The sequence below is a fragment of the Mixophyes fleayi genome, chromosome 5, assembly GCF_038048845.1.
Source record: "Mixophyes fleayi isolate aMixFle1 chromosome 5, aMixFle1.hap1, whole genome shotgun sequence".
Classification (NCBI taxonomy): domain Eukaryota; kingdom Metazoa; phylum Chordata; class Amphibia; order Anura; family Limnodynastidae; genus Mixophyes; species Mixophyes fleayi.
In genome coordinates, this window is record NC_134406.1 from 249,898,286 (window position 1) to 249,919,401 (window position 21,116).

Below are 21,116 nucleotides of genomic sequence, written 5' to 3' on the forward strand. Positions count from 1 at the left end.
ATCATCAGCCACTATCTGGCACCAGACGAATGTTAAAGACCAAGTTGAAAACACAGTGGAGCACTTTAAAATATCCCTTTCAATTCATAAACCACCATAATGGAAGAGGCCTTGAGAGCCAAGCCTACTTCAATGTAAAGGTTACTGGAACAGCTATAGCGTACTTCCCAATGTGGTCATTTTTAAAATTGAGTAGGATAAAACAGACAACGGTAATTTGGTAGAATGGACGGCTCAGGTCATGGCACCAAGCTGACAACTCAATACAGAAGTCCAGAAGCAAAAAAGTCATTCCTCCCTGCTCCCAGCAGTAGCCGTGATACTCAGGTGAAGTGAGAAGAAACTAAGGCACATATTGTTTACCCATTTATCGGAAAATACAGTTACACATGAAAGTATTCTACAGAACCTGTTAAACATCTAAAGCAGAAGAAGCCTCAAAGCTTAATTTATATTTAACCCCTTACTTATAGCTCACATTTAATTTAATGGGATAGGATGAATAGATAAGATAGGATAGATAGGTAGATTTGAGATAGATTTGAGAGGAAAGATACTGTAACCCATAGCAACATCAAATTATATTGGTTTTTTTATTAACCAATGTAGCACACAAATATCAACTTTACATTTCAGTGTACAAATAAGCTATCAAGTATTTGTGTGCTACATTAAAAAACAGTCAGTATTTAACTTATGTGCAAAACAGAATACTAATTTGCACCCCTTGCATTGTAACATGGATTTGCCCAGGAGACTGAAATAAGAAGTTTCTTCAGTTAAGTTCCTTAATGAATCAGGCCCCATGTCATTGACTGTAATGAAGAGATAAATGTGGCATTTATTGGTAAGAGCTGACAGGGTTACAGACACAAAACATGGACCCTTTTCCCAGGATGTCAACGTCTCTGAGGCCGCTCCTGGGGTATTATAAATGAGTAATACAAGGAGGGCAGCAGAGTGGTTCTTGGATTAACCTGGTGAATAGGTTGTGTGGAGCCAACTCTCCTCCCGACAAGCTTCTAACACGCTTTGTTAACGACGTAACAAACAGGAAAACTGATTAACTTTTACACTTGTTTTTTCACTAAACGGGAATGGGAGACTGGATATGAATGATTAACTTGGGAACCGGTCAAATGAAAACGTTTAATTCAATCACTCAGAAGAAGCATCTATAAAAGCGGGTTGAAAAGTGATTGTTTGACGTACACATCGACAGTGGCAATATAACGATGATGATGATATAACTTACAGTAAAATACACAGCCCTAATAGCAGGGGAGCGTCTGGTATATACCGCTCATTGTTCTGCCATATTTATTACCACTTCCCCATACTTTCATATACGCGCTCGGGTTTGTGTCCCTCTTAATTCTATTGCTCCCATTGGGTTACAAAGTATTTGATCTTGTTCTTGTAATCCAGTTACATGTTAGTACCTCAGTGTCCAGGAGCATTTTTTTAAAACGTCACTATATAACCTGCCCATTCCCAGCCTTCCCTGTCTACTATGCAAAACAGCTAAACATTTCTTCCTCCAATTCTCTGGATTTAGACCTCAGCTCCTACTAACTACAATTGTTATCCAGTTACTCTGATCTTGGCCCATTTACAACTCTGCACCTCTGCTGTCTGCCTCTTGGATCATTTCCTGACTTTTGTCAGCGCACTCCTAGTGGGAATCTACAGAGGAATGAAAACTGCACTTCAAATCGAAGGCCATTGGGTAGATTTTACTAAAATGTATTATTTATCTAGCAAATTCTAAATGGAAGCTAGAATCTGATTGGTTGCTATGGGCAACATCTCCACTTTTTAGACATTTTAGAAAATTTACCTCCCAAGTCTAACTAAAGGAGCATCAGGTAAAAAACTTTTAGTCTCCACCTCTCAGTAAAGTCAATGTGAGAAACTACTTATGCAGATATCAAGTAAGAATATAAAAAAATGTAAATCTAAGTATATTAAGTGACCTTCTGTGCTAAATCCATTACTGTACTGCATACTAGAACTGTGATGGAACATACAAGTACAAATACAGTGATGGAAGTATTGAAGTACTGGTGTTTGCAAGAGAATGCACAGTTAACGCTTGTCAAAATACACAACAATGTCATTTTTTATTAACACATGATGAACAGACAAAGACGCAACAAGCTATCTAAGATTGATAAGCGGAATATGTAAAATTAGGTGTAAAAGGCATCACAAATGACTAAAGAAAAATGCACTCTCTAATAATAGCACATGTCCTTTATATAAACATAACTTCAGAAAAATGGACAGCCCGGGTTATCTGAATTCATATTCTGGGGGTAAATGTATCAAGCTGCGAGTTTCCGGCGGGTTTGAAAAGTTGAGATGTTGCCTAGAGCAACCAATCTGTTCTAGATATCATTTATTTAATATATTCAACAACATGATAGCTAGAATCTGAATGGTTGCTATAGGCAACATCTCCACTTTTCTAATCCGCCGAAAATTGATACATTTCCCCCGTTGTGGGAACGAATATTACGGAGAAAACTCAACAGATGGCAAGAGCGCAGTCTTATAGACACCGCCATTATTCCATGTCCACACGTCTACAGATGAATCTTGTTCCAGATAACAGGATTCCTGACCTAATTTATTTCTCATGATCTGCAGTTTAACTTTTTATCAGCCACTATACTTTCTGAAATCTGAATTAATCCACCTTGTTCTTTCTGCCCTGATATTATGCTGCCCAAACTACTGCTACTTTCAAACACAAAATAATGAGAATAAACCAGATTTTAAAGTAATTAAGAGGATAAGAGCTTTATGCTGTGCAATTGCGAGCTGAAAAAAATAAATAAATAGAAAAAGAAAAGTCGGAGTGGGATCCTGGGTTCTGGCAACTGCCGTAATCCTTTTCAAATTGCTCATATTAAGATTAAAGATCACTTTGTTTCTGTATTCCCACAACTGGCTGGGTATGGTAAAGAAATCAGCCTGCTGCTTTTATATATAACATCTTTAACATTTGCTCTGTTTTCTGTGCCTGTGATTAAATGTAACATTTTGAAATCCCAAAGTTCTGAGAAAAAGCATAAATCCTCATCTCACAGCTGCTGTTTGACTCCGAAAACACATGCACTTTTTTTTTTAAGCATCTACCATCAAATACTCCCAGCGGACCAGCACTGGGGAACACCTGCATCTCTTCATTTCGTTCCAATAACGCAATTTTTAACTTTTGAAAATGACAAAAATAGATGCTATATTCAGCTGCATGTTCATTTTGCCCTTAATTCCCGTGAACAAAAATCCGAGGAGCATGAAATCATTCGGGCAAGCTCTGTCATCGGCAGGATAACGTTTTTTTTCCCCTCTTGCACTAGAATAGCAGTGGGAATACTTGGGAATATTGGCAAGAGTTGTAAAGTACGAGGTCAGTGGCTTAGACAGGCAAACAAAAAAAGAAACGTAACTATATAGATTGTTATGATTTTTGCACACTACATGTACGAGTGGTCATTCCCTTCACTGGCCCAGACAAACCTGACACTTACTGAAATTTATTGTTACAGTGTAGTAAGAAATCTCGCAGACTGACAGAAGAAAAGATTAAGAATTAGAGCTCAGACCTCCCCCCCACACAATAAGATCAAATTTCCCATAAGAAATCAGCAAGTTGATTACTGCTTTTTTTGGCTTGGCAGAGGAGACCACCCATTTACCCATTTCATGCAGATATTCATTGTAACAGAAAAATATGATGAAAACTAAATACTTTCTCTTTGCCATTTTAATCAGCAGAGTGATTTACATGAACAAGCTGATCTGCAAGTATGTAAATGCGAGGGAATCCTACAGAGGTTGGTCTATAACAAAGCCGTGGTCGCAGGTGTAGAATTGAGGGGGATTTACGAGCAGAGAGTGGATAATGTATATTGTATTGCTGACACTATATTTATATTACATTAAGTGTTTGGATGAACAGAGAATAAACATGCAAACCTGGATGTCCTCTGTTTCTGCCCCAGCCTTGAGTCCTACCGCCAGACTACGCACAATTACACAGCTGATAGGCAGAGTAAAAGTAAATGAAATACATGAAAGAGAGCTACAGATAGGATGTTGGGAGACATCCAGAGCCTCAGGAGTTATGGATAAAGAATTGTATGATGCTGCACCAACTCTCAGCATCTCCACTGTATGACAATGTGAGCAACACAACTGCAATCGTTCCTCTATCCATTTTCCTGATTAACATCCAATCAGGTCTTGTATAAAAGTCGCTCAGTGGCCAAGTTAAGAACAGGGTTTTTTTCACATCACTGGACATTTTTACTTTCTCTCTAAGATTGCTGGATTTGTTATAAACCTCAGATCATTTGTTATAAATGTAGACATACATTGTTGATGGTCATTTCAACTTCGTAAACAGGATTTTTTCTAACCGCACTTAATATTATTAGCTTTCATGAGTTCAATTCCTGACCATGTCCTTATATGTGAGGAGTTTGCATGTTCTCCTTGTATTTGCGTGGGTTTCCTCCAGGTGCTCCAGTTTCCTCCCACATTCCAAAAACATACTGATAGGTTGATTGGCTGCTAACAAAATTGACCCTAGTCTGCGTGTGTGTGTGTGTGTGTGTGTGTGTGTGTGTGTGTTAGGGAATTTAGACTGTAAGCCCAAATGGGGCAGGGACTGATGTAAGTGAGTTCTCTGTACAGCGCTGCAGAATTAGTGGCGCTATATAAATAAATGGTGATGATGATGATTATGCAGAGAATGATTACTCACTGACATCAGCCCATGTCCCTGTGGACATAACAATACGGTTTCTCTACCATAGGCAAACACACATCATAGATTACACAGATTGCTTAGTGTCTGACAGTCCAGTCAGAGGTGGGTCTATGTACAGTGGGATGAGACCAGAGGAGGAGACAGCAATGCTAACCACTGTGCCAGCCAACAGTCCCGTCTCCAAATAAAGACCAATGACATCTCTGTTTCATAAGACAAAAAAGGGAGTATGCATACTTGATTACCTTGTTCAATAACGGGACAACTTAACAAGGAAGGGTCAGCAGACATTGAAACGGTTATGTACGTTTGCACATAAATTCAACATAACGGGATTTCTAACAAATTTCCAACAAGAAACGAAAATGGACATCACCATTTAATAAAAACACATATTGACGATCGTTTCTCTTTTATAAGAATACAAGTTAGAAAAATATACATATATGGCTATATATATATATATATATATATATATATATATATATATATATATATATATATATATATACACAAAACACTACATCAGTACTGTGAGAATGTTTTACTTATCTTATTGTTTCAATATGAAAGCCCAGATTTCTGCGAACAGCAGAAAAGCCTAACCAACTAGTCACATTTATATTACCTTAAGAAACATTACAGAGAGGAAAAAATAGCCTGTTCCAATGACTGTGGAAGCAATATCGCAGCCATGTATGTGCTCCGTATGTGAAACAGATACAGTTTGTCACGTTTATTAAATCTCCCAAGAGAACAGCTTTGACTAGCGGAATGTAACATGATCGCGACGTGATGGAGGTTTTACACTCACCAGAGCTGTGGCAGTAGTCCATCTGCTCTGGAACCTGGACTGTGAAGGCGATCAGATCTGGACCAAGCAAGGACTCCGGTTTCCTGCTCTCTCTCAGCCACTTGCTCCTGTGGAGGTCTTTAGTGTCAGAAGGACCTTGAATCAGGGGGATTAGCTTCTCTTTCCCTGCTTCACCTTTCCAAAGGGAAACACAAGGATGTTACAACTACACAGTAAAACACTAAACAACAAAATGCATAGACATGAGACGTGCTTAGATGTGACGTCTGATTCAAGGAAAGGAGATATCGACCCAACATAGGTCTCCTATTTTATGATTCCCACTATTTAAACAGTTTTGTAATTTTCACTCTATGGGGCATATTTAATGAAGTCCTGCGATCGCAATTATGCGCGGCTATGCATGTTAAGTTGGTAACGCAACATTGCAAATTTCCCTTCGCAACCCTATGGGGTGCCCACGGAGATCTGGGATGTTGCGGTAAGGTGTTTTCAGTGGGAACGCATATCCGCGATCTTTAGACCTAATTGAATATGCCCCTATATTTTTAGACCTAATGTAAATATATTATATTTACTGTTATACAGCTGCCTGGTCCGTTGCCAATCTCTGGTCGCAGTAAGATATAGGTGATGGGAACGTCTTACAGAACTAATATTATGAAAACCAGGAACGTCTTACAGAACTGATAATATTATGAAAAAGGACAATCGAATACAATGCTTCCAAAATAGGAAATTGTAAAAAAAACAACTAATTATTTTTAAGTGTGCATCCCCTTTAATATTAAGTGCAGACAGATCAGCCATTTAATAACGGCCATACAATGCAATACATAGGTATCATTGCACCCAGAAGATTCCTGCATGTCTGTTTGTAAGAGCTGCCGGCATGTAGCATGTATCTGAACCGACTGCAACAATGTGGCCTGTGTATTTCACATGTGGACAGTACTAATCTGCCAACCGGAATGGTAGTAATAATAGAAAAGTAATAGTACTACTACTATCATTTTTATTATTATAGTAAAACCAAATGGTGAAAGAAAAAGAACTCTTTTTAGAAACTGAAGAAACGCTAAAACTCCACTTCAATTAAATCGTGTGGGATTTATATTTGTTAAAAATGTATTTTTTCCACAACCTACCCAGATAGCCCACATGCACAAGGGGGGAACATACAATTTGCACACAGATAGTGTCCTTGGTTGGAATAGAACCCATAACCCCAGTATGGTGAGACAGCAATGCTAACCACTGTGCAACCCTACATGACACACACTGGAAGCAGATACAGATAGTGCACTAGCATTGAACCTGGTTGCATATTTCTTTTATACCTATTGGAAACAAATAATGTTATGGGGGGATTTTATGGACACTAGTCTGCAATCAATGAGAGGCTTTATGTTGTACTGACTGGAGGTCGCAGTTTGGAATTTCCCATCGGGGATCTGTTTATTTTACACAGTAATTTACTGAAAGTTATCAGTAGCTGATAGAATTGTAAATTCTTATAGGGGGTACTGAGGATCATTCATAAGCTCCTCTGAATATTGTTGCTTTACTAAACAGTGACTTATGCAAAATACATTGTGTTCCCTGTGACACAAGGCATTACGTAGTAAAGTAATTCTATTATATCTGAGGAGCTGGTGACATCTAAACCAACAGCTGAAACCTGTCCATCCGCACACCAAGCAGGTTTTCAAAATGTTTTATTATAGACCCCCGATTGTCAGATAGGGAATACTTTCTATTGGGGACGATTTCATTATGGGTCCCAGGACAATACTCACACTGGGGGTCCCGGGACAACGGCACACTCACACTGGGGGTCCCGGGACAACGGCACACTCACACTGGGGGTCCCGGGACAACGGCACACTCACACTGGGGATCCCGGGACAACAGCACACTCACACTGGGGGACCCGGGACAATGGCACACTGACCCTGGGGGTCCCGGGACAATGGCACACTGACCCTGGGGGTCCAAGGACAACGGCATACTGACCCTGGGGGTCCAGGGACAATGGCACACTGACCCTGGGGGTCCAAGGACAATGGCACACTGACCCTGGGGGTCCAAGGACAATGGCACACTGACCCTGGGGGTCCAAGGACAATGGCACACTGACCCTGGGGGTCCAAGGACAATGGCACACTGACCCTGGGGGTCCAAGAACAATGGCACACTGACCCTGGGGGTCCAGGGACAATGGCACACTGACCCTGGGGGTCCCGGGACAATGGCACACTGACCCTGAGGGTCCCGGGACAATGGCACACTCACACTGGGGGTCCCGGGACAATGACACACTCACACTGGGGGACCCGGGACAATGGCACACTGACCCTGGGGGTCCAAGGACAATGGCACACTGACCCTGGGGGTCCAAGGATAATGGCACACTGACCCTGGGGGTCCAAGGACAATGGCACACTGACCCTGGGGGTCCAAGGACAATGGCAAACTGACAATGGGGGTCCAAGGACAACGGCACACTGACCCTGGGAGTCCAAGGACAATGGCACACTGACACTGGGGGTCCAAGGACAATGGCACACTGACACTGGGGATCCAAGGACAATGGCATACTGACACTGAGGGTCCAAGGGCAATGGCATACTGACACTGCGGATCCAAGGACAATGGCACACTGACACTGGGGATGCAAGGACAATGGCATACTGACACTGGGGATGCAAGGACAATGGCACACTGACACTGGGGATCCAAGGACAATGGCATACTGACACTGGGGGTCCAAGGGCAATGGCACACTGACATTACAGGTTCCAGAACAATGGCACATTGACATTACAGGTTCCAGAACAATGACACATTGACATTACGGGTTCCAGAACAAGGGAATGCTAACAAAACACAAGTGATCTAAAAACTAAAGAACTCAATTAATGTGTTTTCTCATTTTATGTCTGAAAATTTTATGTCACAGGATTTTCCAATTGCAAGAACACCACTCATTTGGAAATGGCAATGACTAATATCCATTAAGAGACTTTACTATAAAGGAACATATGGAATAAATAAAGATATTCTACAAATAAAAAACTGTCTGTGCTAATAACAAAACTATATATTAAATTAAATTCATCACAAGTGGCAAGTTGTATTTTGAAGAGGGAGAAACTGAGCTGTTTATTAAACAGATTTAATGAAAGCAGCTTACATGTAAATGATCCTTTCAGGCTAAAATAGTGCGATTCAATTTCATACTGAATTAAAATAGGAAATAAGGTCAGGATTTTACAGTGCTCATAAAAACTTGGGATTGGTCATGCTCTTCCCAGAAAATATTCCCAGCTCCATTGTATGCGCAAGTTTAAATCAGTCATGGGTTTATCAGGCTGGCGTCTTTCCAAAAAGGTTTTATCTATGAAAATAAATGAGCAAGTAGTTGTAATGATAATGACTTTATAGTTATATTTATTGTAGTGGCTATTAATTTATTAGCTACGTGCTAGAAGTACATCAATATTTTGGCTGTCGACCAGCGGTAAAGATCGATAATCTGAAAAATGTCCTCAAAAGATCTAAGGTGAAAACATTTTTAGTATAAATTTTATCAGGAAAATTAAAAGGTGAGAGATACATTGGGCAGCATGATAGCACAGTGGTTAGCATTGCTATCTCCCATCACTGGGACCATGACTTCAATTCCCAATCAGGGCCAGGTGCGGAGTTTCTATGTTCTCCCTGTGTTAGTGTGTATTTTTTCCGGTTGCGGTTCCCTACCAAACTCCAAAGACATACTGGTAAGTTATTTGACTGCTCACTAAAGCGGACTCTAGTGTGCATGTGTAAGTGAATTTAAATTGTAAGCTCCAGGGACTGATGTGAATGATAAATACTGCCTAATGAGGGCACTATATAAATAAATGATTATAATGATAACAGAATAGGTAAAGTCCGCATTTCTGGAGATTTTTATTCATATATGCAAAAAAAAAAAACACCTAGCTTGAATCATTTGCTTAGATACACTCTATTAATGAGTGTATCTAACAGGATTCCCGTCTGAATCCTATGAAATCCAGCAGCAATCTCTGTTCCCGGGCTACTCTACAGACATGCCTGCCCCCCTCTAGCCCCCTTATTCAGCTTGACGTTACTGGGTTTGAAATGTAGAGCAAAACGTTTTTTCTACTGTTTTGTAACCAGGCAGGAAATGCGATTGGTCAGAGAATATCTGGGGCGGTACAAGAGATGGCTGTTGCTGATGTATCTAAACAACCATTCAATCTGGGTAAGCAGTTTTATTTGGAAAACAGACGCTAAGGAGGAGATTAAATTCCCTGCGTTGTTCTTAAGAACAACGAGGGGTGCACATCATTACCGGTACTATGGTAATTAATGCGCATTACCACCATTGGTACGGTAATTTCAATGCTGATTTTTGCTTGCAGATCCCTGAGCCACGAGCAGAAATCAGTGTTAAAATTACCGCACTAACGGTAATAATGTTCGCCCCCTCGTTTTTCTAAAGAACCAAAAACACAGTAGTAGGCTAATTGGCTGCTGACAAAATTAACCCGTGTGTGTGTATGTTAGGGAATTTAGACTAAGAACCAATGGGGCAGAGACTGACGTGAATGACAAAAAATATTCTCTGTACAGCGCTGCGGAACTGGTTGCCCTATATAAATGGTGATGAAGACACAAGATAAAAATGTATAGAGCTCATCACTAACAATAATGAGACACATGATTTCAGCTTTATCATAAGTAAACCAATTATAAACAATAAAATAAAAATAAAAAACCGCTGACAATCGTTTATTTTCCAAGCTAAAATCATGTGCCCAGGGATTTGTCGCTTTAACGATGAGCTCTGTGTATTTATTTATCTTGTATCATGTTGAAATGTAGATACACTTAATTCTATTTTAAGTCACATTTGAAGACACCACCTCTGGGTTCCCGAACATTGTGTAGGACCTTACGCATTTTATATAGCTTGCAGCCCTGAAGAGCCATCTTGGGTACATATACTTAAGGAGAAGGCAAAACAAATACATTTTTAGTTCTTCTATAATGAGGAAAATGGAAAGTTCTAAACACCAATGTTTAATTAAACTAAAGTTATATAATATCAATTAAGTATCCATTTCTAGGGCGTTGATAAAAAAATAATAATCAAAATGTATACGATTCTGTTTTACTACTTGCTATTCCCTAGAGCCGCACTGTATTACTAAATTCTGTTATTTGTGTGACTTACTATGGCAGTACCACCAATCTACTTATGGGTGTGCCATTTACACAGCAATCTTATGAGCCAATTGGACATGAGACAATTTCCCACCTATAGTCCATACCTGCTTGCTCTCTCTCATATGGCAGAGTAACAAATCTGGGAAGAATCAATACGGATTCTTGGGAGTAGACCACACCCCCGATCCCGCCATCTCTACTTGTAAGGAGGGTGGGGCCTTGTTGCAATACACGTCTTCATGCCTCGTGGGGCAGATCCTGGTGATGCATTTTGTGTCATGGTCCCGCCCCCTGCTGGCATGATTTCATCATTGCACCAAGGCTGCGATGACACGTACTATGTCGTCACGCACTCTGCACTTGCCCTTTGGATCTCTGGGAGGGGAGATCCAAAATGTAGGTAAGTAAACTATAATCTCTGTTCCACTCTTGTTAAAGCTCTTCAGTGTAGGAGTGGTAAATGGAGTAACTCATTTGCATATTTGCCCTCTGGCATTGCTCTGAACTGTCCATAACATTTTAATTTTGCTTCAGTGAGGTTGCATCTATAGCACTTCACATGGTGAGCAGGAATCACTGTCTTATACTGATGAGCTCCAAAAAGATCAAAACAGTTTCCTGATGCTTCTATAGTCTACTATTAGTACCTAGAATCACCTGTAACATGGGTTCTTTATATTGAGTATTTGCATCACAGGGGACTAGTAATTGTTGTTCTGTTTGTAATATATTTTGTGACCCACCGCACGGTTTTAGAAGGAAGAAGAATAAAAAAAGAACAGAATAAATAAAAATATTCTTAAGTGACTTATATATTATATTCCCATAATGGCCTGTGCAACTTCTGCTGCTGTAATCATGATCCTTTTTGTAAACCAAAATTTAGTCCACGATGGTCGAAATGTATTATCCTGGCATGATAAAATGAGAAAACACACAAAAAATATCTCTGATTCATAGGAACAATGAATAAATTCTTGTTTCAGTAACTCTCCTTGTAAAAAGTAAGGCCAATTCTCCTATACAGGCAATAAACTTTTATACGGTCCAGCTGCACATACCTGGGGCTTTGGCACAAATTTTTACTGATCCCAAGGTCCCGGAGACACATTTGACCAATGATGTGCTGCAGAATTTCAGTTCAACATTCTGGATAGAACCCTCCAGAGTTGGCAGTGCATTCTTGGATTTCACACCTAATAAAAGAAAGCTGCAAATGTACTAGCCTGTTGAATTGTAATATACTTTAATATTCATTCAATCGGACAGTAAAACAATCATTTCGATTCTCTGTTTTTTTTTAATTAGCAAACATCAGAAAGCGGATTGGATTCATGTTCGTACAGTATCACAGTAACTCCAACACATTCACAAAGTGTTTAAAATAGCACTATTTGCAGTTCTGCTTTTCTGCAGGTGTCCACGATTTGGCAGGAGCGTCGGTGGAACAGGGCTACAGCTTGCAGCGTGCAATAATGAGTAACACCAAGTGCACGCAAATCATGCACCTTGTATATGTTTGTAATCATCTGACTCCCAAAATCATCTGCTCATGTTCATTTAAAAAACAAAACAAAAAACTAATATCGAAATGAACAGCAAAGCTTTGTAAAGATTGTAACCTTTAAGGCATAACCATCTCTCCTACACATTGGCAATATGAATTTTAATAGCAGAGCTCCAGCTATTAATTCACTACTAATTGTGGCATGAGGGTCAAAGGAAGTCATTATTTCATATTAAATAAGCTGAAATCTTCACAACGGACAAAGTGGCTGCCTTAATTTTAATTAGGCGATACACAAACTAGCTGTTTCTATATGAAAAAAAACAATGGGGGCATAATTTTCGTTTGCATCTTGAGCATTATTTACATATTGACGTATTTAAAGTTTGTGGTGCTTCGGGGGAAAGCTAAAAGGGCACGGATAATATTTTGATACATATTAAAAGAAATAAAATTCCATGGAAATCTGTTTTCACAATCTCATTTGCATAGAATGCAACTCGCATTAGGGAAACATTAGACATGAAACACACAGAAAGCTAAAAAAAAAAATATTTAAATGAGCATTTCTGGCTTAAATTTGTAGCATGATAATTTAGTTTATTGGTTGATTATTTAATGTACATAATTACATAGCAAAGTAAAAAAAAAAAAAGGACCGGTCCATCAATTTCAACTTTCCACAGTATCTAACTTTTATTGTTAGAAGGAAAAATCAAAGAAAAAAAAACACAGTTGAGGTGACAGGATAACTTTAAATGAAGATAAAATATTTGTTTAATATAAACAGACGGAATATGTTCCGTGCTGTACATCTCACCACGCTGCGCATCTACTCCAATCTACAAGTCTGGCCAGTCAGTGAAGAAAGAGTTGGCCGCTTTCTGAAGTCCGTCACGTTCTTATTATACTCACTGCTTGTGCCAGCTTTTATCTGTGTCTTTAGACAGCATGCAAGTGATGCTTGGTACAGAAAAGTATGTGTTAACTAATAAGCCTTCCACATCCCGAGGGAACAATCCTACTGTCAGACAGCTCAATGTGAGACCGGACTGAACTGATCTGCAAGCATAAAACCTGATGGCAGATCACAAACACTTGGCCCACCTACATTACCCATTTCTCTGTCTGCTATAAATTCTCACACTTTCATTTCTTGGGTTGTAAACATTACTAGACAGAAAGGGAATGTTCTAATAAATTACTTCACTATATTAGTCTCAATCATCTCTGCTGAGCACCAAAGTCTCCAAATCACCAGCTTTTCCGGTCTGCCCTCCTAAAGGCAACGCTATCAACTGAGCTTATGCTGATGACTAATTCCTGTCCCTACTAACTGATGATAGTCATGTTAAAAGGAAATTAAAAGGCCCTAATACACTAAAAGATTACTTGTTTTGAGATCAATAATAATCGTGCAGATTTCTGAACAGATAAATTCAAGTATGAAAAAGAATATCCATAAAAGCCATTGATTAGTAACTACGGTATATGAAAATATTCTTCCAGTTAAACCATCCACTACATGTACTAGTTGCATGCAATGGTTTGGATACCCCAAGACAAAATAAAAAAAAAGGTATTAATGAATAAATTTGGAAGGGTGCTCAAATTGTTACCTCCCACATTCACTGTTCTATAGTTCAATATGTTGAACTTTTCAAATAAATATTTACTGTGCACTGAAATTTTTGTGTGTGTATCCTGCAGAGGTTGTGTTATCTTCTTTTCACTGAAAGATCAGATGAAACCTGGAATATGACCACCAGTGTCCACACTTTCGCATACAACTAACCTGTTCTATAGCAACTTGAAGAAACTCAAGGATAGTCATTCATTGATATTAACAGAGAAAGCAATATGGAGGCCAATTTCAATGCACCAGGTTCTATATGTAGTGTAATATATGCCATATCTTATAATGAATAAACATGTATATAAAAATACACTTTTAAATACAATTAAAGGAGATGACCAGCAGCCTCAGCTGTCGGTTCCATGCCACAGCAGCTGTGCAATCCTCTTTATCAACACAGTGCACAGAGTGATGTATTAATCTAAACGTCTCCAAGAGGATTCAGCTCTGAAAAAAATAGTTATCGATGGGTTTCTCCACAACTGCTGGGTCACGAACATTGGACCCCCACGGTACTGCTAGCAAGAGAGGAAACATGGGGTTGATTTCGCCTGTAACAAACATTATAGATGGATCTTTAAGATGTATGATGCCCCCTCCAATTTACTTTGAGGGGGGATTCTGTGGAATCCCCCCTCAAAGTAAAAGAGTGTGGATTGCAGAGAATAAGATAAACAATAGAATATTGGGGCTCTGTGATGTTCATAGCATAGAAAGCAAGAATTGCAGCCCTGTGAGGTTAATAGGATGATAAATCCATCTTTTCTGGTTTCATTAGCAAATGTAATTCATAACCATTTTTGGTATACGTGACAAATCTTATGTGATATCAATACAACGTCCTGTACAGTGACCACACACTGGATGCCTAGAATCCAAAAAGACCTGTCATTTTGGCCTAAGGGTAAAGCCGTACCTGTCCATAAAGCAACTACATTCTTTTTTTTTTGGGATAACAAACTGTTTATTAATTTTTGCATTACAAGAATCAATATGAGTTCATATAGACAAATGAATAAGTTCATGTAAATTGACCAGACAATTGTAACCAAAAATGGGGTTATGGCAAGATAAGGAAGAGAGGAAACAAATGGGAAAAGAACACCAGCACAGAGCGGGAATAGGCTCAATGACTACGTTCTTTTTTATCTTAAGCATATAGTATAGAACTTTGTACATTATAAATGTAACAGATTTTCCAACCATACCTGCTAAAAGTGTATCTCTTTCAGTTACATAGCATTATCCAACATTACTCCTGAGTTCTCCATTCACCTGTTTTAAAAAGTGTGGGGCAGCACAGTGGCCTAGTGGTTAGCACTTCAGCCTCATAGCGCTGGGGTCATGAGTTCGATTCCCGACCATGGCCTTATCTGTGAGGAGTTTGTATGTTCTCCCTGTGTTTGCGTGGGTTTCCTCCCACACTCCAAAAACATACTGGTAGGTTAATTGGCTGCTATCAAAATTGACCCTGGTCTCTATCTGTCTGTCTGTTTGTGTGTGTTAGGGAATTTAGACTGTAAGCTCCAATGGGGCAGGGACCGATGTGAATGTGTTCTCTGTACAGCGCTGCGGAATTAGTGGCGCTATATAAATAACTGATGATGATGATGATGAAGTGTCCACTGTTCTAGAATTCCTCTTGCTGGAAAATAACCCCAGCAGGAGCCTCAACACCCTAAATGTATATAATGTTTAAATCATAAGATTTGCACCTAAATTGTAACTAAACCCACTTGCATGTCAGTAAAGTTCTATTTACAGAGAGAATCATCCTGTAAAATTTGATAAGCTGCTCCAAAAAAGGGGGGATTTCGGGGAACACTTAAAGCCTCGACTGGTAGGGGTTAGTTTAATTGGGTGAGGTAGTGCATTCCGGAGCATAGGTACAGGATGGGAAAAGTCCTGGAGGGGGTTATAAGGGACGATAAAATGTATATAAAAAAATTAAATTGGAGAGCAGAGCGAGGAAAAGATGTAGGAAGGTGCCACATCATGGAGAGCTTTGCACATAATTAATTATATCCTGGAATAAACAGCCAATCAGTCAATGTGAAGACTGACAGAGCTGCAGCATTAATACAACAGTGCTGATGGAGAAGTTTATCTTTGACAAAGGAGCCGTCCTGGTCACACTACACTCACCCAGTACATAGAGTTGGTGGAACAATGCAGCATGAAGTGGGGCACTGTGACCTATGGCCAAATGTATGTCAGTATAAAATACTAATTTACCCCTTTCACTGACACCACTGTCATAGAGTTTGCATTCATTTAATTTTTCTTAAGTTGCACTTTTAATTTCTCTCCTTCTATTAATTCCATCAAGCCAAGGTTCACGTTCACCTTGTTATTCAGCACCACTGATTCTCACTAACACTAGTGGTAAATAACTGATCATTATGTTTATGGTTCAACACTATTACAGATCTTTGTGTAATCAGGAAAGCAGCACATTTTCGGCACTACGCCCACTACAGATTATACAATACTGACCACAACAATCTGTCACCATTTGTGTATTTTATATACACGTTTACCCACTAGACATTAAGGGGTATTTCCACATAGAAAAGTAAATCCTTTATTATGCAGTGTAGGACCCCTTCCTTGGGGTGCCCCGTTTATGCCCTGGATAGGACAGGACAGGACAGGACAGGACAGGACCCCCCCCCCCCCCCCCCCAGGAAGAAATTAGCCCTAGACATAGAAACCTGCAGAGAGGAGAGCCACAGAGCTTCATTTTGCTGACATCATGGTATTTCCAAGTCCCGACATGGTAACTATTAGCCCAGGAGTTTTACAATCACGTGGTGTCCCCAAAATGATGCACCAGCATAATGCACTGAAGGTGGAGGTCCTTCAGAATTCTGAGGTCTGCACATGATGTCCTCTTTGGTAGAGGCTACATGTCTTCATGGGATCCAGGGAATTTGCCCTACAAAGTAGAAGAGGGAATCACTAGTTGAAATGTACCTTAAATTCTAATGTATCTTATGTATAAGATCTCCATAGAACAGCATCAAGTGATATGCAAAAAAACTAGATGTGCAGATGTTATTACTGCCTAGGTACTGGCTTGATCCAAAATCAGGCTATAATAAACTGGTCAATTGTCTTCCAGACACATCATTTCTACTGACACAGACTCATCACGGTTACTGGCAGCAGGTGTCCACTGACCACCCCCCACCATATGAGAACTTCTTGGAAATGCTACCAAGAATCCTGGTAACCAACTCAATGCCACTACAGGCTGATACTTTAGATTGCAAAAGGAAAACATTGCACACAGCTGAGCAACCCTGATGAGTGTCTGTGCAAACCAATCATTTCACCAGCAGCTTTACATTTCTTTAAAGCTTCATATAAAAAGCACCTGCCTAGAGTGAGTAATGGAGTTTTATATTTATCACACTTAGGAACAGCGTATGTAACCTATTCCGTCTTCCTCCCCAGGGGAATATATTTCAGCTTATATTGCATAGCACATTACTGATGCACATAAAGACCCTGTGATCAGTAAATTGGACAGAAGACAGGAACCTGCAAGGTTGCCTTGTACCCCTCCCACATACAGTACAATATTCACTCCGTTCCCAAACTCACATTAAATACAGCACATGTGATGTCATCTACAGGGGAAAAACTGAGACAAGATCAGAATGCTGCAAATATAGTTCAACATCTTCATCTGCTCAGCAAAGCACTTCAGCTACACTGTCCATTATATAAGGAAACTTTATTATTTAGGAAAGAATACAGCAATATAGTGATAATGGCAGTAACAAGTGATCCAAATGGCTTTCTCCCATAGATGTTGGTGAGAGATTGAGGAAACAAAAAAGAATAAGTATAAGTATTGGCCCAGGAGCGGCTGGCGGCCCAGTCCCCGGCGCAGGAGCGGCCCAGTCCCCGGCGCAGGAGCGGCCCAGTCCCCGGTGCAGGAGCGGCCCATGGCCCAGTCCCGGACCCAGGAGCGGCCGACGGCCCAGTCCCGGGCCTAGGAGCGCCCGGCGGCCCAGTCCCGGGCCCAGGAGCGGATGGCGGCCCAGTCCCGGGCCAAGGAGCGGCCGCCTAACCAGTCCTCGGCCCTGACCAGTCTCGGGGCCAGGAGCCTTCATACGTTTGGATCCATTCCATTTGGTCAGTTTCACTCATAGTGACTGATCATTGCTCTGTCTTTAGATCAGAAAATAGTTTTGCCACTTTTAAAAACAAAACACACTGGATTTGGTCTGGCTGGATGGTTGCTTGATGACGAAGGTTGATACATATGCAGTGAAGCCCCATCTGGATTGTGTTCAGGGAGCCACAACTAAAATGGGCTGCGTTTTGCGCAATGCATTAAAAAATGAACACAGAAATGCATCAAAAACGCACAAGGGGCCCAATGTATTTTACAAGCTTTATACAAATACGTAGAGGTGTTTTTATGTGTCATACAAATGGATCTCTGCTTTGAAAATGATACTTTCCTATGGTCACTTCTCTTGTATCTTCTGCTATATTTCACCAATACAGGAACAGTTTCAAAGCTTACACATAACAATGGTATACAAGGCAAGTTGAATGTTAGATATAGTGGTCTTGAAGCTATGTCCTGGTATGCATAGTTTTACCAACAGTATATTGGTTAAGTTTACAGGATGTCTTTTTTCATACTGGATCATGAGTTAGGTTGTGAGGACCTTTAAATGTTCAGTTACTCCATAAAGGAACAAAAAAAACTGAATGATGCTAGATATGTATTTACTGTAAACAATTTGACAAACACAATAACGCAACAACATTAGAAACATAGTGGTTACGTTGCTAGCATTTACAAAGAAGAATAACAAGTTTAGTTCTGGATAAAGCCAAAGGCCTAAGCACACCACTTCACATCACAGAAGTCAATGACCACATCCATTTTTAGGAGTTTATCTTGAAAATAGATCAAAGAGATATCACTGCTGTACCTAGGTGCTGAAAGCACACACAGCTTGAGAAAGGCAAATCACCGCTCATAATATGTTTCCAATCAAGATATTCCAGACTTCCAATCGGGGTTCAGATCCTCTTTCTTCACGAAGATACATAAAGGATATTACAGATCAGCAGACTAATCCTTTTCACAACCACACAAAGGAGTTTGCTCTTTCATCTATAAATACCAAGCATTTTGCAACATTTGAAAATGAATCTGCATTTAGCTTTCTTCGTGTGCATTTGACCCACAAAGCAATCTAACGATTACTAACGATTACTTCATTTATTTTTAATATTAAGTTTTTCAAATAATATCAGTGGCTAGAAGACTGAAAAAACAAACATATGTCCAAATCACTAAAAGTATAGGTTACTCAATTTAAGGGTCTTAAAATCAAAATTGAAAAAAAAAAGGCCCTAAAGTCTGGTGATTCATCTTGTATACAACACCGTCTAATAACCAACAATAATTAAGTTACTATAGACCCTGCTCGATGCTCCTCATACATGGTAAAAATGTGTAAAAAGCTTCCAATTCTTAATCCGCATTTGCTAGAATTGTATACACTGAGCAAAAATATACTGTTACATGAACAAACAAAGCTGTAGTAGATCTTATGGCTAATGTTAGTAGCCCAATTTAAAACAAAGATTGTGTATGTTTTATTTTCACCCTGCAAGTCAGTATTCAGCAGCCAGAGACTAGAAATCCAAGGAGAGGTGTAAAGACAGTCACTATACTACTATTTTTAATACATTACGCTAGTCTGTCTGTGTGTTTATGTTAGACTGTAAGCTCTATTGGGGCAGGGACTGATGTGAATTCTCTGTTCAGCGCTACGGAATTAGTGGCGCTATATAAATAAATGATAATGATGACAATACTTTTCATGTCTTGTGCTTTTACCAATTGAATCCACTTGTAGCGTACGTTAACTCATGAGAAATAGGGAGTGCTGTGTTGGCATTAAAACTGTAGAAAGCAATGCTGGAAAGAGTACCACGACTCCTCTTTATCCTACTTGTAATACACTTTTCAAATGTTTATTGAAATGAAAAAGCAGAAAAACATGGACAGGTGTAAAGAAGACTTTCGCTGTCATGTTTCATCGCTCTACACATGACCTAAGATTTGGTATGCATGTGGTAAATACCATTTATCTCAAAAACAATCACTTGTAAAGGGATGTGTGGCACGTTCCTATTAGTGGCCTGTCTCCAGCTTCAATTAGCAGGGACGTTGAGAAGTGAAGAGTGGGTACAAAGTATGTGGATCCATGGCTCCCTCCTGGGGAATCATCAGTGGTAAAAAGGTGGGGGCAGTTGGGCCTCAAAGAGTTAAATTAAAATAACAGCGGCAACACAACACTGTAATATAGAGAATAAAGCTATAAACTGATTAGCACAATGAATATAGGTCTCTACAAGCACACAAAGATTACAAATAGACATGTAATGTAAGCATGAGTCTGAGATATATGCTCGCAAATTAAAAAAATGCAAATTACGTAATTAACTATGGAACAAGAAATCAACATTTATAGTAGATACTGGTAAATGCACATTGCAAAAATAACAAAACAAGGAACTGACAGGATGATGTTAAACTAAGGCATCTATATTACATAAATAATCAAACATCCACAACATTTATTGTGTTACAAACTGCTAAAAGAAACAATCTTTTCTCCAGACACCTGATGATTTTACACCTCATTATTTTTTAAATGTTCAGTGTGTGTCCGTTTATACTCTACTCAAGCAAATGTGATAGGGTACTTCAGGACAGACAGGCCTTTCTTTTGGCACCATAGACGAGTGAATATATTTTACTTTTATGGGTATTACATACTGTAGTTGAAAATGAAGACCAAAAGGAAGCAAAAAAATAATAATTCTGTTTTCCATGATTCCAAATCTTCTATTAAATATGATTAAAATAACCCACAAACTACAAAATATACCCTTAATTGTGGTGTGTGAGAGGTAAACTGGGCCACTGTCTGCCAGTGATTGTCACTCGGGTTCCTGCAGAAACCAGTTAGCAGCAGTAAAAGCAGAGAGTCAGGTGCCCAAACAGATAATTGATGTTATGACCAAGCAACAAAGGTGGGTTTTGGGGATCACCTATTACTATTACTGGTTTCAACATATCTCCCAACTT

General features: G+C 39.6%; 1 protein-coding gene across 5 annotated transcripts in view; it reads right to left on the bottom strand.

The window, feature by feature from the left end:
* Nucleotides 1–21,116, bottom strand: part of VPS13B (vacuolar protein sorting 13 homolog B) — a 718,815-nt gene that overhangs the window by 505,218 nt on the left and 192,481 nt on the right. For all 5 annotated transcript variants that reach the window (XM_075213864.1, XM_075213863.1, XM_075213867.1 and 2 more), the window contains exons 18-19: nt 11,900–12,034; nt 5,598–5,771 (exon numbers count right to left, since the gene is read on the bottom strand). In XM_075213864.1, coding sequence (XP_075069965.1) covers nt 5,598–5,771; nt 11,900–12,034 — 309 coding nt within the window. The remainder of the gene's footprint in view (nt 1–5,597; nt 5,772–11,899; nt 12,035–21,116) is intronic.